At 45.0% G+C, this 22,545-nt stretch overlaps 1 protein-coding gene across 1 annotated transcript in view; it reads right to left on the minus strand.

The window, feature by feature from the left end:
- Nucleotides 1-22,545, minus strand: part of IFT172 (intraflagellar transport 172) — a gene marked incomplete at its 3' end in the record, with an annotated part of 38,930 nt that overhangs the window by 9,124 nt on the left and 7,261 nt on the right. The window contains exons 10-37 of the mRNA XM_084285046.1: nt 21,850-21,945; nt 20,781-20,942; nt 19,597-19,650; nt 18,874-18,977; nt 18,087-18,172; nt 17,476-17,588; nt 15,111-15,278; nt 14,589-14,725; nt 13,803-13,910; nt 12,305-12,389; nt 11,885-11,977; nt 10,612-10,689; nt 9,478-9,726; nt 8,179-8,257; nt 7,670-7,790; nt 7,080-7,224; nt 6,917-7,006; nt 6,402-6,499; nt 5,267-5,402; nt 5,071-5,187; nt 4,517-4,659; nt 3,706-3,799; nt 3,397-3,461; nt 3,091-3,271; nt 2,261-2,370; nt 1,672-1,801; nt 996-1,094; nt 366-475 (exon numbers count right to left, since the gene is read on the minus strand). Coding sequence (XP_084141172.1) covers nt 366-475; nt 996-1,094; nt 1,672-1,801; nt 2,261-2,370; nt 3,091-3,271; nt 3,397-3,461; nt 3,706-3,799; nt 4,517-4,659; nt 5,071-5,187; nt 5,267-5,402; nt 6,402-6,499; nt 6,917-7,006; nt 7,080-7,224; nt 7,670-7,790; nt 8,179-8,257; nt 9,478-9,726; nt 10,612-10,689; nt 11,885-11,977; nt 12,305-12,389; nt 13,803-13,910; nt 14,589-14,725; nt 15,111-15,278; nt 17,476-17,588; nt 18,087-18,172; nt 18,874-18,977; nt 19,597-19,650; nt 20,781-20,942; nt 21,850-21,945 — 3,251 coding nt within the window. The remainder of the gene's footprint in view (nt 1-365; nt 476-995; nt 1,095-1,671; nt 1,802-2,260; nt 2,371-3,090; nt 3,272-3,396; nt 3,462-3,705; nt 3,800-4,516; nt 4,660-5,070; nt 5,188-5,266; nt 5,403-6,401; nt 6,500-6,916; nt 7,007-7,079; nt 7,225-7,669; nt 7,791-8,178; nt 8,258-9,477; nt 9,727-10,611; nt 10,690-11,884; nt 11,978-12,304; nt 12,390-13,802; nt 13,911-14,588; nt 14,726-15,110; nt 15,279-17,475; nt 17,589-18,086; nt 18,173-18,873; nt 18,978-19,596; nt 19,651-20,780; nt 20,943-21,849; nt 21,946-22,545) is intronic.

Below are 22,545 nucleotides of genomic sequence, written 5' to 3' on the forward strand. Positions count from 1 at the left end.
GGTAGAAGGGTGAAGAAAGAGTCTGGGCAGAAATACGTGTGAGGAGAGAAAGGTATCACAGGCCTTTTCATGAAGAAGTGTATGCAAAGGAATGTAACAAGGAAATGAGAGATAGGGGTACAACAAAAGGGGATTAAGATATACATGGGATGAATGGCAATGGGGCAATAGAAGAGTGTCATGGGTACACCAGATGGGGGATATTGGGAAGGGCAGCTGTGGTGAATGTCCCCTATCAAGTCTGGGAAGATCACTGTGGGGAAAATCCAGAAAACCTGGGGAAAGCAGGACAAGACAGGACAAGGGATTATCTTGGGATGAGAGAGGGAGATGGAAGAGTCTCATTCGAGGAGTTCAGCGCATACCTGGGGTCCAACTCCTTGGCCACGCGCTTGGCTTTACTCCATTCTTCTCCTTCAATGAAGGCATCAATAGCCTCTCGGATGAGGTCCAAGTTGAGGTAGAGCTCGGCTGCCTGCAAGGCCAGAGACAGTCCCATGTGGAACAAAACCCCAAAGGCACCTTGTAGCCCAGGCTGGAGCTGTAGCTGTTGGAAATTCTCAGCACATAGCAGCAACTGAAAGTCTCTTCCCAAAAGCCTTTTTGAACAGACTGCCCAGGGAGATTGTGGGGTCTCCTTCTCTGGAGATATTCAAGGTCTGTCTGGACGCCTACCTAGGCAACCTGCTCTAGGGAACCTGCTTTGGCAGAGGGGTTGGACCCGATGATCTCCTGAGGTCCCTTCCAACCCCACAATTCTGTGATTCTGTGAAAAGATACTCCCCTTCTTTTTCCTGCCTCCTTCCAAGGCCCAGGTCTCTCACACCATTCCAGGACTTGATCCCTTCCCCTGCTTCCTATTCTCTGAGGACTCAGCACTGCCTAATGATGGATCAGGCCACCCACCCATCACCCCAGGATGTGACTAGGCCTCCTCCCCTTGGATACAGCTCTCCCTTCCTATTTCTTCCTTAGGAGCAAGTGCCAGCTCTCACCGAACTGTATTTCTTCATGGCCACCAGCTGAGGAGCCACAGTCCGTGTGACCTCCATGCTCTGTGACTGACTCAAGAACTTAATGGCCAACTCAGCAGCCTGTGAAGAGAAATTGTCAAGAACATGAATGATAAGAGCAATTTGAGAGAGGGATGGATCTGGAAAGAGCTCATTTCCAGCTAAAAGACTGACTGTTAGGAACACTTGAACTATGTGGGGAAGAGAAGGAAAAAAGACAGTCTGCTTCAGCAACTCGGAGAAGCAAAGTCCAGCTACTTTTACACATGGGAGATGATTAGACAAGAACATAATCATTACTGAGGTTGGTAAAAGGACAAGTTAATAATGAAAAGTATGAGCAAGAACACAACTCAAAGGTTGATGGACATGGTCCATGAGAAGATAGGGCACTTGTCTAGCCAATATCTAAGTCATGAAGTCTAGTTTTTCAGTGCAGGGAGATATGGGCATAAAGATATTGGCATGCTGCTGGAAGTGGTGCCAGAGCAAGGATGTCAGCACAGCACAGGAAAAGTGGACAGTCCATTACAGGCTTAAGAGAATGGTCATTAAATGCTTTCAGTCCCTACAGTCACTGGGGCATGCAGATCGTCTCTTGAGCCCTGCAGGTTGTGGGAGTCCTCCCAGATAGTAGATCTGATGAAGGAAACCATACCTTCAGCAAACACTTCTCCATCAGGATGCTGTTGTTGGAAATCCGCACTTTCAGGTAGCAGTCCACTGCCCTGGCATATTCCCCAGCCTGCTCCCACTCCCGTGCTTGCTCCAGCAGTCCTTCTGTTCCTCTGTAAGGAGGAATGCAGGCTGTGAGCAAGACTGTGATACTGCCATGCACATCCTGTAAAGAGTGTGTAATGCATGGGCAGGAAGCTGCAGAGCAGAGCTGAGTCAGAGACCTCAGAGAGGAGAGGGGGCTGTGCCAAGGAATGCACACAGCTTAATGCTGAGGAGAGAGTTGAATAAGGATCATGGGGAGATGAACTGGCAGCACAGAACACCTGTGAGATCTGTAAATGGCAAGAAGACACCCAAGAGACCTTGCATGATAAGAATAACCCTGAAGTCTCTCAGAACAGGGAAGAAAGATGTTAGCAAACCAATGGAGGAAGAAGCCTAGGGTCCTCAAGAAGGTAAAAGCTGTATGACAGGGATGCAGTCAGGCTATCTCTGTAAGGCATCAAATCAATGGCTTAGCGAAAGAGCAACCCATCTGTTATGTGCAGCCTGAGCACAACATTACTTACCCGGAGCCCTTCTTGGCAGCCTCCCTGCCACACTCTTCTTGTAACTCCTCTAGTCGACTAGGCACATATTCCTTGCAGATCCGCAGGGCTTCACTCCACATGTCAGCCTCCTGCAGAAGCACGCCATAGAGAAGAAACTTTCACCAGTTCACATCACACTTCTAGCGTCACCACACATCTGGCCTCTCACATCATCTTGCCAGAGGATCCACTAGGGGAAACAACTACAGCAGAACCATCTCAGCCAAATTCTCAGCCAAAATGGTACCTATGTCTTTTCATGCACCCAGGCAACCTCAGGGGAAAGTTTGCATTCATTCTAGCTACCTCTATGGAATGGACACTTACAGTTCCCAAAAATGCTCTCTCATGCTATATTATTTATGCCCAACCAATCTGGTGGCCTTATGTGATGTAGTGACTGCAGATGTCCCACTCCTGGAAGTGTTCAAGGCTAGGATGGATGAAGCCCTGAGTAACCTGATATGGTGGGTGGCATTACTCCCTATGGAAGGAAGGTTGGAACTGGATGATCTTTAATATCCCTTCCAACCCAAGCCATTCTATGATTCTATGATCCTTGAAGCCTGCTCATGGCCTTCTGGCAGGATACTTCCTCTGAGAGTTAAGTTATGCTGTGAAATTCTTACCAGTTTAGTCTTATAAGAGCAGGTCAGATTTATTTTTTACTAGTAACTACTTGAGTAAATGTTCCTCTTTGGCTACTAAGCTGATAGTGAGAACTGGGAGCTGGATTTTACTCCTCCTCCATACAAATTGGGCTCTCAACCAGTGAGGAAGACAGGGATATTACCACAGTCAACACTCACCTTGTAGTACTTTATTGCCAGCTCAGGTTTCTGTGCTCGCAGGAGGAAGGCCTCTGCTTTCTGGAATTCTCTCTGCTCAAAGGCAAATCGTGCCTGTCCCACAAGCACATCAGCCACACTGTCTGGGTCATGAGCTTCAGCCACACGTTGTGCAGCATCCCAGTTCTGGTTATGCACAAACCTAGGTGAATCAACATGAGATGTAATAAGAGACAGCAAGGAGCAGACTAGTGCTAGAGAAGCAACCTTACTAGCACCATATAGGGAGCGCAAATGCAGCAGTCCAGAATGGAGAAGGCTACATACATCAGCACTGCCTCTTTGGGTTTTCCAGCTTTAATGAATTCTGCTTCAGCCTCCTCAAATTTGCCCTAGGAGAGAGAAAGGAGTTTGCTTGCATGCTAGCCTCCCCTGATACCAGCGCATGAGCTCCTCTACTTACCATGAGGCAGAGTGAATTTATGAAACAGAGAGATGTGTGGAAGCTTGGGGCTGTAATTGTGGAGGCAGGCAGTGACTGCAGCCACAAGTGTCTTTTGCAGCAGTCCTTAAGGAGAACCGTTCAATTATCTGAGTGACCAAGGAATTTCCACCTATTCCAAGGGGTAAAATTACCTCATCTTCTAGGAACATGGCATACTTTAAGTGTATCTCTGGCATCTTCTGCTTCATGGAGAGACGGGCCAGTTCAAAAGCAAAATCAAAGACGCTAAAATGAAAGAGAAAATGGAGTGATAGCAGGACTGTGTGCTATGAGGGCATGCCTTCATCAAGAGCAAGATATCAAGTAGAGCACAAGACATCAGGAGAGCAGAAAGGTGAAGATGGAGGGTCCCAAGTGAATAGGCACTACCCATTATTCCTGTTCCTGACCAGAGACTAGGAGCTTTTACATCCCCCATTACGGAAATTCAGCTCCTTCACACTTGCTACTAGTGCCAGAGCCCTTTGGTTCAACTCTAAAGGGTGGTCACGAGGTTCCCAGTAGCCCAGTAAAGTGGGAGAGCTGGGGGAGAGCAGCAGCATGAATGGCAGTGCAGACAGATGGCTGGGCAGATGCAGAGTGGGTCCAAATCAATTCTGACAAGCAGTTAGTTATGGTGACATGAAGAATATCTCCACCTGCGTTCAGAAGCTCTAACAAGAAATCTCTGCTCAAGTTAAAAGGAAAACTGCTTTTGCCTGTCCTGCTCAGACCTGACATTCATGAGACTAACAGGTGGACAAGACTTCTCTGTTAACTCTTCTGTGCCAAGGACAGAGTGTGAGGACTTGCAGGGCAGGGGCAAGGAGGAGAGCAGGGGGAAGACATGCCATATCCTGGACCTGCAGCTATCACATGCATAACATTATTTATTTTGGGCCATTCCATCTTTCTTGGCTTAAGCAGGTGGGAGAGAAACACTGGGTTGATAGACCTGCTTACCCGCTGTCCGCTGCATGGTCAATGGCCATCTCCAGAAGTCCAAATTTACTGAGGAGTTTCACAGCTGCCTCTCCACCCAGGCTCTTTGCCCACATATAGGCCACATGCTTATAGGAGTTTGTCCCACCATGTGCCTTGGCCACCTATCAAAAGCAAAGAAAGTGGAAAAACCCAATGCATCCATTTCTGTTTCAGCAGGCTGAGCCAGGACTCCCCTTTTACATGAAGCCTGTTCTCTTGAGGGAGCACCAAAACCAATTGCTCCCTCCCTTTTGTAGCCCCACTGGACTGGAGAGAGTGAGACAAAAGCTTACGTGGTAAGAAAGGAAGAAGAGGCTTCTGGTCAAGGCCTGCTTTTGGGGTGCAATGCTGCAGAGCAGTTAAAGGCAGAGCAGTGGCACAAGGGCATCCAGCATTGCGCTACATTATGAAGCTAGATAGTGTATGCCAATTCTTCACATTTTGTGATGAATATAGACAGGGCAGTTCCTACGGGGACCCTGCGGGCAAAGTCTGATCTCTTTGTGGTGGGATAGCTGTGAAGTGTTTATTACCCTGTAGGCTTCCTCCCACATGTCATTCACTCTGTACATGTTTACTGTGGCCTTCCAGTCCTTAGCTTCTAGGTAATGGTACTCAGCCTCCTGTAAACGTCCCTCCGCCTCCAGCTCCTGCAAATTGAGGAAATAAATTAGTGACGCTCTTGTTTCTACTTGGCCTAGCTGATCCTCTGCCATGAGATACACTCACCTTGCCCAGATGTAGGTGTGTATCACTGAGTAAGTCCTTGTGGTACTTGGCTACCAAGCAAACCATCTCATCATACATCTTACACTTCTTGTACATAGTGATGGCCAAATCAGGTTCATCCACAGTGATATACAGCCTGGAAATGCAAGCACATTCAAATGACTCAGCTGATGGCATGACCACTGTCTACATTCTCTTTGCATCTTTCCCAGTTAGGACTACATCCTAGGCACAATATCAGAAGGTATGATTGGAGGACTGTGAATGCGGGAATGATAAACTCCCAGACAACTCTAAACTTGTGCACTATGGGGGGCCTGATGGAATTCAGCCCAGGCTACTCAAAGAGCTGGCTGATGTCATCACAAGATAACTATTTTTCAATGGTCTTGGGAATCTGAGAGGTCCTATTTGTTTGAAAGACGGCAAATGTCCCAGTTTTCAAGAAGGGCAAGAAAGAAGAACTTGGTAATCACAAGTCTGTCAGTCTCAATTCAGTGCCTTGTGAAATTCTGGAGAAGATTATTCTGGGAGTTACTGAAAACACTTGAAATGAAATGCAGTAACTGGTCATGGCCAACATGGGTTCAGGAGTGGAAAGTACTATTCAACAAAACTTTAATTTCCTTTTATGACAATGTTATTCGCCTAGTTGACCAAGGGAAGCCAGCTGATGTAAACTTTCTGGATTTCAGCATAGATTTTGATACTGTCTCTCACAGTTTCCTTCTGGACAAAATGTCCAGCATACAGCAAGACAACTACATAATATGATGAGTGAACAATTGGCTGACTGGTCAGGCTCAAATGTTACATCAGGCTGGCAGCCTGTCACTAGCTCCATTTTAGGCCAGTTCTTTTTAATGACTTGGATGCAGGACTCAAATGTATACTAAGTATGTTTGCATATTTCCCTACATTGGGAGGAGCTGTTTTCTCCTGTGAGGGTTGAGAGGCCTTGCAGAGAGATCTTGACAAATTAGAGGGCTGAGCAATCACCAACTTCATGAAGTTTAACAAGAGCAAGTGCTGGATTCTGCACCTGGGACAGGACAACCCTGGATATATGTACAAAACGGGAAACTAAAGGCTGGAGAGCAGCTCTATAGAAAGGGATCTGGGAGCTGATGCTCACCTCTCTGCTTCTTTGAACTTGCCCTGCTTCTCCATCTCTTGGGCCTGGGTTATGTAGAGAACAGATACATCTTCCTGGCTCATACACTTGATTGCCAGCTGCCAAAAGAAACACACATTGGATGACCTACAGCACACTGCATAGTAATTTCTTGACACAGAGTAGATAAGGAGAAAATGAACCTTATTCCCACTATGAACAGGTGTATATGCTATATACTCTGTAGAGAATTGGTTGTCATTTGTCACTGTGATCAAAGTACACAGGACCAAGCCTTTTGGAGAGTACTATTTGTGTCACAGATGGAATCATATAGGACTGCTGATGTAAAGTGGGGCACACACATAGGTTGTGAATACCAGGGACTCATTTCCTAATAGCTGCCAGGTGCCCCTACACTGATCATTTAGGATGAGTGCTTGTTGATCAAGTGTTGGCACACAAGGCCACTTCCTGACAAATTACAATTCACAAAGTAGGGTGAGGTCCCCAGAAGCTTTGGCTTCTGACTTTACCTTATGAGCTTGTTCCCAGAGCCCAGCCTGTGTGTACATGTCAATGGCATCCTTGGTTTGGTCTCCTTTGATGTACAATTCCTCTGCAACCTGTGGGAGTGATGACCATGGTCAGCAGTCCCAAGGGATATAGAGCAGCAATGACTGCACGATGTGGCCTCACCTGATACTCCTGTAGCGCTGCATAGTGCTGGGCAATCTTGGGATAATATTTGGCTGCTGTTTGTTTGTCCTGCAAGTCCAAAATGTAAATGGCCTTCTTCCACTGACGGGCTCCCAAGGCTGCCTCAATGGCCTTAATGGAGCACCTAGCATCAGAAATATAACTCTTTACAGACAGCCATCAGTCATCTCCTCCAGCTGAGCTAAGCCAAGGAGACCAAAGTGGTCTGCTGCTTGATTCTTCTTGCCAGGGTAGAGCAAGAAGGACCTGAATAGCTTCACAGCAGAGAGAAAAGCAGCCCACAGGATGCATGAGAGCAAAGGTCTGGAACACCAGCAAAGCTAGGGGAAAGAGTGAAGAACTAGGACAGTGGGGAAGAGTAATCAGGGCTGACAGACCCTGGGAGAAATATGGTGAGAAATCCATGGCTGAGCCAGCAGAGACTGCATATAAGCACCAGGGGCAGTGGCAAAATGGGGTCAAAGGGGCTTAATCAGGCTTTTTACCCTGATGACTTAAGCAAACAGTATTAACTTCATAGCCCGCCAGGTTATACTGCTGCTGGTTATACAGCCACCACATGCCCCCACCTGGCTTCGATATAATGGTTAATGGCAGCATCCAGCTGTTTCTGCTGCACCAGATGGTCTCCCCATGCCTCCTCCAGCTTCACAACTTCTGCGGGAAATGCCAGGCGAGCCAACTCCACTGCTGTAAGGGGACATGATGGCTGTTATGCTGCATCCATCAAGAAAGCAGAACTGTGTTCAACATGGGCCTTGGATGGGGGAATGTGTGGAGGAGGGGGGTGGCGACCCATCTAATCTGCTTCAGCTTCAATGGGCTACCCAGCAATATGGATCAAACCCATGCTGGTACAATGCCTTGGGGAACCCATGCATGATCAATGCCTTGGGGAAGAGGATCCTGTTGTGGGGCTGTGTGTGCAGATGCAACTATGTGACAATACATACATTGAATGAGGTGGTATGTGCAACTCTGAGCTCCAGGGCAATAGCTTGTTCTGCCACCAGGCCAGAATACCGAGGCTTTTGCTGGGAAAAAGGTATGTGTGTTGGAAACATATTTAGCACAGTACCTTTCAGAAAGGCACTGCCCTTGCAGTAGCACTCCAGAGCCTTCCGTGGGTTCCCAACCTTCTCGAACAGGTCTCCAGCCTAACAACAAACACAAGCTGCCAGTTTCCAGAGCCACTGTCTCCCCACAGCATCCTCTCTACCACTCCCATGTACAGAACTATCAGTCTTGCCAGAACAGACCTTGCCACACAGATTTCTACATCAGCTATGCCCTCCCCACTAACCAAGACCATGGGAATAAAGGGGACATCCAGGAGAGTGCATGTGCTGAGATCATTGTTCTCACTGCTGAACCCCACACTCTAAGGGTTTATCTGGGGTACCACCTACTAACAAGATCTATTTTTGAGACAGCTTCTCCTCTCTGCAAGGCAGCTGATGCAACAACAGCTTTTTCTATGACCCATATTGGAGCAAGTCTTGAAGAAGACTTGCATTTCAGAGGCTTCCTGAGTTCAGGTCATGACGCCACCATATCATCATATTTAATGGCTTTTTACAGATTCTACCTTCATCAATTGTCTAATCACTTTTGGACCATTCGTACTTCTGGTAAAACAAACAAACAAACAAAAAATAACAAAAAACACCTTGCAGCTGAGTTTCACAGTTACGTTTTCACCTGAAGGCTTAAGAAAAGGTAACAGGTTTGGAAAAGCACAAATTTCTCTAGGGTAAAAATGAAACGGTCAGAAAACGCCCAAGGTTAAATAAGACTGAAGAAATGTAATTGAAGCAAAGCACATAAAATAGGCAATCAAAATAAGTGCTTTTTTCACACAACACATAGGTGGAACTGGATAACTCATAGTCGACACTGTAGATCCAAAAGTACAGATAGTTAAAATAATAATTTGACAAGCTCATGGAAGCAAAATCCACCACGATTAAACATAAAAATAAAAATCTGAGTTCAGGTAAAGTATAGTCTGCAAACTGCTAGTAGCCATGAAAGTACACTGTGGGAAGTATCAGCCTATATTTGCCTTCTTTGTTCTTTATACGTCTTTCTCAAGCATCTGCAGGGGCGACTGTTGGCCATGATACCATACTGTATACTGATCTCAGAGTCAGCATTGCTTTCTTGTATTAGTATAGTTATGTGTTATATGGAAAACTGTTCTAAAAGAGTCACCTAATGGTAAGTAGTTACCAATTTCTTGTGTTACTAGATATAGAGACAAAGAATTATACCTGCTACATTCCTGCTCAATGCTCGTGTATCTCAGAGAAGCAAAGGAGAGGATAAGAGCTTTGACGCTACTAAGGAAGAAGGCCTGATGGGGTGGACCACTCACCTGTTCATACAGTTCCCCTCTGATCAGTGCTGTTGAGATCCTATTGATGACATCCCCATTGGTCATGAGCTCATCCCTGCTCATGGCCAGCCGTGCTGCCTTAGCTGGCAGCCCTGCCCGCAGGTATAAGCTGATGGCTGCCAGGTAGTCTCCCTGTCCCTCTTGGACCTCCCCAGCCTTCTCTTCTTGCTGGGTGTCCAGCAGCCATTGATAGTAACCCCGACGTAGCTTATCCAGCATTGGGTGTCCCTGTTGAGAAATTGATCACTGGTTGAGATCACTGGTTGACCTGGGCGAAGGCAAAATATTGTTCTATTCCTCCTGTAGGTTCTGAACAGCTTATGACACCAGACTTCTCCCTGCTCAGTTATACTACGCAACTGCAGTTAGCAGGAACCACAATATGAGTCCTGTATACCTCTGCATCAATCATTCTTTTCTGAAGCCCTGGCTGTTCCTAAACTGAAGTAGCTTTTCTCCCTTACTATTCACTGAGGTCTGTAATTCCATCACTGCAACCTCCCTTTACATTTCTCTTTTATCATCTTAAGACATTCCCTGCTATTTTATTCCTTGACTGTCAGTTGCATGATCATGAAGAACACACTAGTTTTATTCCTGTGCCTTGTCTTGTGGGCAAGTCGGGCTACCATAATCCTTCCTGAACTGCATCTCTGATGCACACTGGTCCTCTAGCCGTATTACGCTGTACTCTAGAAAATAAAAGCACCTATTTGGTGTTGGACCAAAGATCTACTTACCCCCAAACCATGTTTTCTGCCATTTTTAACAACTGCCTTGGTGATCTCTGAACTTGCTATTTCTTAGGGGCATCCCTTCTTATTTAGCACTGCAATTAAGTCTCTCCACACCCAAAACTCCATTCTTGTGCCTTGTCCTCCTGATTCTATGATGTGCTCTAGACTCTCTGATGGCATGCACCTTCCCCTTTTTAGTGAAACGAATCAGATGGTGGACCTTCAGGGCAGGCTCAGAGTCTCTTTGGGAGCCTCTCCAAGAAGATATTAAGTCCTGATTAGCCAGGTGAAGAGCACCTAGATCATCATTGGATTCCAAACCAGGAGACTTACCAAGCAAGCCCAAACCACAGTTTGGTGAAGCTATGTTCTATACCTTGGCCTCCGCGACTACAATGCACTCATCCCACATGTGCAGCTCCTGGTACATGTCCATGGCCTCCTCTGTAGCATTCTGTGTTAAAGAGCAAAGTGTGAACCTGAAGGGTCTATTAGCAGACATATTGCCATTGAGGTCTCACAACAGATGCAGAAACCATGTGCAGAAACCATGTGCACAAGTGAACCATCCCTTTTACAGGAATATTGAACTTCCCTCATCCTCTTTCTGCACCTCAGGGCAATCACAGAATCATAGAATGGTTTGGGTTGGAAGGGACCTTAAAAATCATCTAATTCCAACCCCCTTGCCATGGGCAGGAACACATTCTACTAGACCAGCTTGCTCACAGCCCCATCTAACCTGACCTTGTACACTTCCAGGGATGGGGCATTGTCCTGGTTTCAGTTAGGACAGAGTTAATTTTCCTCCTAGTAGGGGGTAGGGTGCTATGTTTTGGATTAGGATGAGAAGAGTGCTAATAACGTGCTGATGTTTTAATTGTTGCAGAGCAGTGCTTACACCAAGCCAAGGACTTTTCAGCTTCTTGCTCTGTCCTGCCAGCGGGCAGGCTGGGGGTGCAGCAGGAGCTGGAAGGGGACAGACCCAGGACAGCTGACCCAATCTGGCCAAAGGGGTATTCCATCCCATCTGACGTCACGCTAAACAATATATAGGGGTGGCTAGCTGGGGTGGGGGGCCAGCTGCTCGGGGATAGGCTGGGCATCGGTCAGCAGGTGGTGAGCAACTGCATTGTGCATCACTTGTTTGTACACATTATTAGTAGTAGTACTATTATCATTATTATTATTATTATTGTTATTATTATTTTCCTGTCTTAATAAACTGTCTTTATCTCAACTCACAGGGTTCACTTTCCCATTTCTCTCTCCTATTCCAGAGAGGGAGAGGGGAGGGTGAGCGAATGGCTGTGTGGTGTTTAGCTGCTGACCGGGTTAAACCACAACAGGCATACACAGCTTTTCTGGGCTACCTGTTCCAGTGCCTCACCACCCTCAGAATTAAGAATTTCGTCCTTATATCTAATCTAAATCTACCCTCTTTTTGTTTAAAGGCATTACTCCCTGTCCTATCACTATATTTCCTGATAAATCCTACACTTTGGAATGAGGAGTATCTCCCTCTATTCCAGGGTAAAAACTTTTCTCCCAGGAAAAAAAATATCTTCCTACTCTCTTTCATACCAGGGCACAAATCTCCCTGCTCAGAAATAAGTGAAACCTTTTCTGCTCCTGGTTCCTGTACTCACCTGTTCCAGGAAGATCATCTCTGCCAGCTTGTAGTTCTTGTCTAGCATGGCCAAGCGGGCACGCACCAGGTAATGGTCTGTACCATCCCCACCCTGCAGACAGTCATAGTTAGCTCAGTTGGTTTCTTGGGTGAAAGAACAGGCTCTGGATATGGTATAAGGGAGGTGATTGCAGGTGGGGGTCTTTGTCGTTACAGAAACTAAGAAGACAGAAGTGAGAAGAAGGGAGTAGTACAGTATACAATGTTTAGCCAGAAGAGGGATCTGACAGGCCTGGATGAAGGATTAGGTCAGCAGATTCTACATGATCATGTCCTAGTCTGTAGCAGCATAATGGGGGGCATGGACACAGAAGATAATGTGTATGCAAGTGTTTACAGGGAAGTGACTGCCCTGAACAGCAGAAAAGGTTTAACTCACATGCTCTTGAGCTGCCTGGTCAGCAATAGCATTGGTTTCATGCAGAAATCGAGCCTTTGCCATATTGCCCAGAGCTGCAAAGCACCTGGGAAGATGGGAAGAACAAAGCAATTAGTCACTAACGGGTTTGTTGGCACCTTTGGTTCAAGACAATAAAATCAGAACCTGGGCAGCAGACCACGCAGTGCAAACTGGAAAGGTGGGTAGCCCTGCTGCAAGAGAAGGATTTTGTTAAGACCCATGTTCAGATGTGCCCTCTAGTCCAGCTCCATGGAAAAAGCCATAGGCATGACCATAGTCCACGCTTCACTTCCCTACACTTCACAGATCCTCTGAGTTTGTCAGTAAAGTTTAATATCTTTATCAATGACATAGACAGTGGGATTGAGTGCACCCTCAGCAAGTTTGCAGACAACACCAAGGTGAGTGGAGCAGTTGATACAATAGAAGGAAGGGATGCCATCCAAAGGGACCTGGACAGGCTAGAAAAGTGGGCCCATGTGAACCTAATGAGGTTCAATAAGTCTAAGTGCAAGGTGCTCCACCTGGGTCAGAGCAATCCTGGACATGAGTCCAGGGGGGAAGAGCTCATTGAGATCAGCCTTGTTGAGAAGGTCTTCAGGGTTCTGGTGGATGAAAAGCCAGCAGTGTGTGCTGGCAGCCCAGAAGGCCAACTGCATCCGGGGCTGCATCAACAGAGAAGTGGGCAGCAGGTCTAGGAAGCTGATTGTCCCCCTCTACTCTGCATTTCTGAGCCCCCACTTGGAGTACTGCATCCAGGTCTGGGGCTTCCAGCACGAGATGGATGTTGATCTTTTAGAACAGGTCCAGAGGAGGGCCACAAAGATTATCAGAGGGCTTAAGCACCTCTCCTATGAAGAAAGCCTGAGAGAGCTGGGGATGTTCAGCCTAAAGGGAAGGCTCTGGGCTGACCTCATTGCAGCTTTTCAGTACTTAAAGGGGGCTTATAAAAAAAGAGAGCAACTTTTTGCTCAATCAGAGAATGACAGGCCAAGGGGGAATGGTTTTAAACTACAGTAAGGGAGATTTAGATTAGATGTTAGGAGGAAATTCTTCACTCAGATTGTGGTGAGGCACTGGAACAGGTTGCTCAGAGAGGCTGTGGATACCACATCCCTGGAGGTGTTCAAGGCTAGGATGGATGAAGCCCTGAGTAACCTGATCTGGTGGGTGCCATCCCTGACCATGGTAGGGGGGTTGGAACTAGATGATCTTTAAGGTCCCTTCCAAACTGAGCCATTCTGTAATTCTATGATCTGATAGACACAGAACCATAGAATGGCTCAGTTTGGAAGGAACATTAAAGATTATTATTACCCTAAAGTCATTGCCTGGAATAGAGAACACTTCATTCTCCAATGCAGTGAATTTTCCAGGCCACACAAAAAGTCACATCTTCAGTTAAATTCTGGTTTCTGTGAGGGATCCAGCAAAGAGAGTGTTTAGGCCAGAAAGACGTTATAGCTTTTTTCTGTACCTCTCTGCAATGTGCAGCTGTCTGGCTTCCAAAGCCAGTCTGCTTAGGGTCTTCCACATGGCTTCCGTCTCTGTTGACATTTCTAGTGTCTCCAAAAATGCAGTGGCCCTTGAGGCAAAGAGATATGCAGACTTTCAGTAACAGAACAGAAGAGCTCTCTGATGAAAATCCTAGTCTGAGACCAGAGTTTCCTAAGAGTTCCCAAGGGTTGCACTGAAAACACATAGTTGTGACAAGTTTTGAAGACTGTATAAAAACAAGGCCTGACATATCAGAGAAAAATTCTCAAGTGGGATCAGTTTGTGAAATTTTCTTCCCTTGTCAATTTTAAATACAGGTAACAATATCAGCCCTGCCCAGGTGGCCATCATGACTGCTTTGGACAGTCAGTTTTTACTCCGCATAGCTCCTGAAAGTTTCCATGAAACAGTGTCACTGTCACTGGAGGGGCAGCAGCAAGAGCTCTGAATTACTACTTCACATCTGGCTCCTATGGAAGACATTTACTGCAGTTAAATGCAAACTCCATTCACTGAATTCATGGGTGTCAATGGCACCAGACTGGCCAGCATTTTCTGCCACGCAGTCTGAAACTGCAGAGCTGTGAGGATGACAAAGGGGAGTACTAATTCCTGAATACCTGGCACCAACATTGATGCTCAGTGCTTAAGCTTCAGCTCAGCACAGAAAGTCATGCTGGTGTTAAGTCATAGACTGCTGACCCTCAGGTGCATGCTAAGTCAACTGGGGCACCTGCCATAACCATATAGCTTACCTAGCACTTACCTGTGATAATCCCCATCATCAATGGCAGTTCCAAACTCTATGAGACCTTCATCTAGGGTGTAGGACACAGTGTTCACCCCTTCGGATACGATCACTTCAGTCTTTCCATCGTTCCGTTCCAAGTCTACAATATCTCCCTAAAAAGAGTACCAGTTATCAACACTCCCATGTTCTTCTACAGTATGTAGGGGTAGTACAGATGTGAAGACAGCACTGTGGCAACTCTGCATGACTAAAGTTCTGGTGGATGAGCTCACACGTAGCAGACACTGTCACTATCACACTAGAGAGAATGGAAAAGCCACTGAGCAGCTCCTCCTATCTCCAGATTCTGCCAGAAATGCCTGCCACAGAGCATTTCCAGCAGTGCAATATGAAACAGGTGAGCTCATATTTTGTCCAGGAGAAACTGGCAGTTCCCTTCTGTTTCCTCTTCTGAAATCTGCCATTCTGCATATTCCCACATATGTGAACAATTAGTATAGAAATTCATGGAGGAAATCAAAGTCTTCAGAGTTTTACCTTCAGAGGAAACATGGTGACTCGCTCTGGAGCATCAATGTTATACCAAATGCAGAGATTGTTTCTGCTCTGTGCCACCACCACATCACTGCCTGGAACCCACTGCACATAGGAGCAATAGTTCAAAATGGTAGTCTTGGTGCTGCTTTCAACATCATAGAGCTGCAACTACATGAAGAAAGAGGAGAAAAAGGCTCAGCATGGCTCATGTCTGGGCTACTAGCTCATATGAGCATGGTAGGAACATTTGAGCAAGCATCTTGTAAACAGGTATTACCAACCTCGAATCAAACATTTTCCAAGATATGTAGCTCAAACTTCCACACTGTTATTATTTACATATGTTACTATCGAAGACTTAAGATCTTTTTTAACTCTTGCTATATTTTAGGCAGCATGCTCAGATCCTGACCTCCTTATTGCTAAGTTCATAGATATATAAAACAGAATATGTTCTGTGCTACTTCAGCACCCTCTTGATTGTACAGTTGCAATAGGAGATTGGTCTCTTAAGTCCTTCATGCAACCAGACCGAAGGACCAAGAAGGGCCTTCCTCTGCAGCTCTGAGCTGAACTGTCCATCCTAGGTGAAGTCTTATTCTAAGAACTGTTGCCAATAAGCTGAAAGAATATTGCCCTGAAACAAACTTGGCAATTTGGAAGGTATAACCTGACACATGGCATAACAAAGGTGTATAATGCCCTTGTAACTTAGAAGTCTTGGGCTGTGTTTGCTCTTTCTCATAATTGGCTTCACATGGTAAAGATGCAAAAAAGAAAAGAGAATTGTGTTGAGCCTTATGACATACCAGTAGAAGAGAACAAGAAAGAAGCTTTTTCAGTCTGTACTAAACTGATTGGAGAGATATACAGGGATATAGTTTAGGAGAATCATGGTACTGTCTGATTTAGGCTGGTGGCAGTATGTAGCCTGTTGAGAGAGCCCAGAGAGGTTGTGGGAGGCCCCATCCCTGGAGGTGTTCAAGGCAAGGCTGGATGTGGCTCTGGGCAGCCTGCTCTAGTGGTTGGCAACCCTGCCCAGAGCAGGGGGGTTGAAACTAGATGATCTTTCAGATTGTGAAGTGCCAGATGTATGCACTGGAAACTTTGGCTACAAAGTTGAGCACTCTGGTCTGATAAGCTTGGCAGCAATGAATCAGACTGTATGTGAGCGATAACAAGCAGACAGGTAATTAAGTGGAGATCTGTGGTTCCCAGGCAAGAAAGTATATTTGCACCCCCTAAAATCTATGATGCAGTCTTAGGGTGCCAAAAATAACAAAGCAGGAGCAGCTCAGTGAAGAAGCCAGGGGCTCCTGTCTGAAACGAGGGGTGAATTCAAGAGTTTCATCTGGGATGAAGGATTACAACACCTATTCATGTATGAACATAGTACCTCATCCATCCTCGGACTAAGGAGAGAGGTACAGCCAACCTGGAAATATTCTACTGCAGACTGACAGTCTCCAGGGATGTGAACATGAACTCTGAAGAAATCAAAATCATCTTGGGATGAGCTGCAGTGCTCTGGCTGGGGCCTGCCACAGCATCTGGGATATCTGCATAGAAATTCTAGACATGAATTACATAATTGTCAATAAGGTCATGTGTTCTTCTCAGGACACTTGTTACAAGACGAACAAATGACGTGAAGCAGTCAGAAAGCCTTACATTTGTAACAATGAAGAAGGCTTCACTGTGAGCTGGGTAGAACTGTAACACAATTGATAAATACATCTTCTTGCCTGCTGTGGTGAGCTTTTTCATCTGTATCTGTACAACTAAACTAAACACACCTAGAACATTATGTGAGTATCTGCACATTAGAATCTGTAGTGTGAAACTGTTATGATTTTGGGCATAGTTTTGTCCTGGATTTACTAATACTCTCCCAGACAACATTCAATCACAAGCCAAGGGCCACACTGGACATGCCATTTGGTTGTGACCAGACTGTTTTAGAGAATTAGAGTTCATCTTACAGACATAAGCCAAGCTGTTGCAGAGAACACCTTTTTTAAATTGACATGCTATTCTATAACAGTTTATAGTCTAACAGTCTATTGTGAAAAACAAAGTTATGTTTTTGCAATAGAAAGTGTTTTTGCACACTATGACCTGTATTTTAAGGATTCATGACAAGGAGGAAGATGTCAAGTAACTTCAGAGTTAGCTATGACTGAAAACCAAGCAGGAAATGCTGCCAACTCATGCAATTTGTACATGGTCCGTCTTTCTTAAAGGAATAGTCAAAATATCACGAGTAATTCACATGTGTTTCTCATCTCCATCCCTGCACTCATAAATATTTGTCTTTACTTCTCCCACATTGCCACCCTCCCCCCCAAGATGTGCCTGGCCTTACCCTCATCTTCTTGTCCCTGAAGAGTAGTTTGTGGCCTGTTTCATTCAGCTCCAGCCAATCAATCTTGCTGTCATGGCTAACAGTGCCAGCATTGTAGCTACCTACAAGGTCCACTTGGGAAGGAAAAAGAAGAAACAGTACTTAAAGGTGCTGAACATTCAATGCTCTCCCATGGGGATCAGGTACTTGGGACCTAAATAGAGCAGGACCCACAGGCAAACACACTGTGACATGAAAAGCAGACTGCAGTGAAATTTTATCTTGGTGCCTTATCAACAGCAGTAACTCTCTCCACCCTCCTGTGAGTATGTACAGATGACAGACAATGCAAGCAGCAATATCATCATGCTGAACTGCACAGAACATTGGATTTGGGATGCAGTCAAAGCTGCCCCACAGCTGTGCCCACACAAGGCAGCTAACCTGCCAAAAGCAGGGCAGCCTGGTGTCTAGTAATCTGCTGACAGACAGAATGAATGTGAAGGGGGCCTCCAGCAATCTGCTACCTAGTAGAGTGAATACAAAGAAGGCCTTCATGGATGTGCTTGGCACAGTAAGTGCAAAGGGATCAGTCAAGCTACGAAATACAGGGGAGGGGTGTTTACATTCACCTGTTGCTATGGTCTTGATGTCTATCAAATAAGCCAGTCTCTTGTTCTCCTCCACGCCCCTCTGCCGCCTCTCATTGATACGGACGCTGTAATTTGAAAGGAATGATTACTGTTACCTTTAATGCTCTCTAAATTCACAGGACTGAATAACATCTTCCCCTTGCCAGACTTACGTGCAATTTCCCTAAGCACATGGAACCTCTTGTAGTTTTCTGGCCTGTGACCCTTGCACAATACCTATGGCTGCTTCAGATGGGAACAAAGCTTCTGATTCATGGCTTCATTCCAGAAGCTGCCCCTTTGGAATCAGGGTTTCCAATAACAAATTAGTTACGATAATTCCACCCTTGAGCAGCCCATTATCTTCCCTTCTCTCCTCTTCAATTAGAAAAGGGAGTATGGTTTTTCAGAAAGACAGAGGAGGTCCCACTCACATCTGGAGTTGCCAGTAATGCTGGAATAGGATCAGCTGGATACAGAGATGCCTGAGCAGATAAATAGGTTCTTCTTCAGGCAATAGTCAAGTCAGGCTTCAATAAGCACATATCAGAGGAAAATGGGCTCTTGTGCTTCTAAAATTTTAGAACCATCGATTATAACTGATCAATTAAACCCCATCATTGGTTACTGCCAGAATAAGATAACTCAGGAAACATTCAGCAATGTGCCATCAGGTCCAAGAGTCTGGGAGCCGTGTTTTACAGAGTGGTATGCTTCCAAGTATACGTATCTGAGATCAGTTCCACAAAATGCCTGTACTGGCCACCCATGTGGGTGTGACACTCACCTGACAAGATGAGGGCTCATGAACTCTGTGCGGACAGACCCCAAGATGTCATTATTTCCATATTCCACCAGTGTCAACTCCCCTGCATTAAAGATCATGCAGACCTGTAGGAGAAAGGGGAACGCACTCTTACAGAAAAGCATGAATATCTACCACTGAGGTGAGCAGAAAGGACTCTACTGCACACAAGTCTAAATTTAAGCCTAATGGGATGAGCAAGGATCTGTTCTTGTCTTCCTGTTTTGACTGCCAGCTTTTCCTGATGACTGGGAATTTTAGTCCTGGCTGTATCAATCTTGCAGGAAGAGCCAAGCTGTCACCTGGAGAGCTATATAGTTCTCATTGCCGACATATATAGTTCTCATAGCCGACACATAGGCTTCTCCAAATCTCCCTGCCTTGCCAGAAAGTGAAGTATTCCAGGTAGTTAACACATCCTGTTTTCTGTACCTCCAACATCTTCTCTGGCTGTTGCTCTTTTATTGCTCCTCTCCCCTGCATGGTTTTGACTTACACAGTGCTCACATTGGATTTGCTTTTTACCTTGGCATATGGAAAAGGCAAGTATGGGGAGGAAGCAAATCAGGATGTATATTGAGAAGTTAAGTGCAGGAAACAAATGAAAAACAGGACTTTCCAGAAATGTGGTTGATACTTTTTCTGCCAGTGCACACACTGCTTTACTCACCATTCATGAGTAGCATTCTATCCCATCCAACTTACATTTTCATTGTCGAAGAAGAACTTCTCATTCCCTCCAGACCCTTGCCAGGCTACCTAAGATGCAATAGCATGGAGTGAGCAGTCAAGGTTGACAGCTTTTGCAGGGGACTAGGTTGTAGGCATTGTGGTCTGTGGTTCAGCTCTCAACTCCCAGGACAGATAGCAAGAACTACACCGCACAGGGGATCATATACCAGCAGCCCAGCTATCAACACTATCATTACCAGCCTGCAAGTTCCCAACTTATCTCTCCTTTTTTTGACTACCTCTACTTCAGAGTGCTCTTCTCTTTGTGTAGCATTTGTTTGGCCTCTAAACAAAAGCTATATGTATGACCAATGTACATGAACCTCTAGCCTATTTTTTCACAGCATCTCTTCACCTTCCTCCAGACTAACTTTAATATAAAAAGTATCCCCAAAACAACTTTGCCTCAGTAAATCTTCTGCACAGAATCAGTGCTACCATTTGTGGGGATAGAATCTCCACACCACATGTGGCTGAAATCGTTCTCTTTTGAATCCTTGTGTGAATCCACACATTCACATCTGGAATTTGCAAATGTGCAGGTGTACATCATACAGTTTTGTCCTCCACCCCTCTACCCTCCTCTCACCCCATCCTCAGTACAAAACACTGAAGATGTTGATAAACTGGAGGAAACTCAGTGGAGGCCCATCGAGGTGTTGGGGGCTGGAGCACTTGCACTCTGAGGCTGAAGGAATTGTGCTTCCTCAGCTTAGAGAAGGCAGACCTTAGGAGACATTTTTGTTTGTTTGTTTGTTTGTTTTTGCAGATACACAATGGAAAGGTGAAGAATGGTCATAAATTACAACAGATGAGATTCCAGCATAACATAGAATAAATAAAAAATAAAAATAAAAAGGAAAAAAAGCTTTTCCCCCCCAAGGACAGTAAAGCATTGACCAGAGAAACCGTGGTATCTCCATCCTTGAAGGTTTTCAATACCTGCCTGGATAAAGCCTGAGACATCACACCTGAATTTAATGTTGACCCTCTTTTGGGTAAGAGGTTTTGATAAAAGACATCCCAAGGTCCCTTCCAATCTGAATTATTCTATGATTCTTTGAAAAAAAATGTATTGTTCCTATGCAGAAAACATATTCTGTGAGTTGCAAAGCTAAGCATTTGATACTCTTGAAATGTCATAGATTTTCCATTACCTCACTGAGCTTGTTGGAGCTGATGTCACCCAGCAGTAATGTGTCTGAGGTATGGGCCACCAGATATCTGTCTTTCCCTAAGATCTTCACCTCATCAATCTCATAACCATAGTGGGATTTTAACACAACACGAGTTCCTGTTGAGAGGTTCTTCACAATGACCTGCAGAATGTGAGAAAAATATGAGGCCCTCTTTCCACGCACAGAGGAAGAACACAGACTTATTGTCCTATGAAAGATTATGTAACAGATGATATTTGGGTATTTAGATATTCCTTCACATCATTTCACTCTGTTTTTTAAAGAAACCTTACCGTTACTTTTGTAGTGGACAACCACTGTAGTAGAAGTGTGGGACTCACTTCTACCATTTAGAAGTTTCTAGCCTAACTATAGGTCTCCTCAGGCTCCCAAGGATGACTCATCATTTAGGAGTTCTGCTCTCTTGCCACTGACTACAGAGGGGCACCCAGACCACTAGTGCACCCTTACTACCTGACTTGAACCAGGTAAAGCTGACTGAAATTAAACCACTTAGGGAGTCTGTATTTCACACTGTACCCCACACAAATTCACAAACTAGGAAATAAACTCAATTGTCTTTCATTCTATCAAATTACCATCCAGACTTGACCCTGTCCCTGGACCTTGACCCTGTCCCTAAGACCCTCCCAACAAATTCCTACAGACAAACCATAGGTGCAAATGTGTACATAAAATACTTTTGTAACTTGCTGTGCTGATTTTGGTGCATATTTTTCAAGGAAGTGTATAACTGTTTTGAAGGAGGGAGGCAATGAGGTAAACAGACTTAGAGAAATTCACCATCGCTCTTAACTCTCTCAAGTACAATACATCAAGTTGTATCGAGGCTGAAGCTCACTACTACAGAATATACAGTGTATATTCTTAGCTGATTGGCTGAGAAAATCTGAATGGCTGGAACAAGGACTGGACACAGATTATGAACAGGAAAGAAGATGATGGAACCAAGAACCCCAAACACGTCTAGTTTTAGTGAACATCTCATTTTCACCAAAAGACATAACCTTATTGTATATCCTCTTACCTGGCTTGGTCCCACATACGTCATTTCAAATTTATTTTTGTAAATGCTTCTGCGAAGACAGCAGTCAAATTGTTCAACTCCTCCACACAGAGTACCCTGGGGAAACAAACACACTGTACACAGTCAGTGAATTCGTTTAAGGAGAGGTATTCCAGACCCTACTCACATGAACAGGATCAGAGGTGTGACAGAAACCCACAGGTCCTGGACCCTCTGAAGAATGTGGTTCAAGCCCCCAGGTACATAAGGACCAGCCCTATCTTGACTTTCTTGAGAGACTAGGAAAACTTAAAAGTTCTTAGAGAAAGTGAGCTTAACAAATCCTGGCAAATACATGGTAGAGGAAGAGGAGGGGTTAAAAATCACCTCTGTCCTCATCTTCCCCATTATCCCTCTCAATTTCTCACTTTAAAACATCCACACTCCTTTCACTACTCATCTATCCCTTACCCTCTTCCCCTTCTCTGCAAGTATTTGTTCCTGTTCAATTAATTCTCTGAAAATATTTTAAGAATTCTTGATTTTGTTGAACATAAAAAGATGCAAAAACTATCAAAAAAAAGTTGTAAATAGCAATCTCTTTAAAACTCTTTAAATTATGTAGGGAGCTATTTCGCTTAATACAGAAACATTTAAAGAAAGATTAATTTAAAGAGCTTTAAAGATTTAATTAACTTAATAGAGAAAGACAGACCA

This window comes from Netta rufina, assembly GCF_964035555.1.
Source record: "Netta rufina genome assembly, chromosome: 3".
In the NCBI taxonomy this organism is placed as follows: Eukaryota; Metazoa; Chordata; class Aves; order Anseriformes; family Anatidae; genus Netta; species Netta rufina.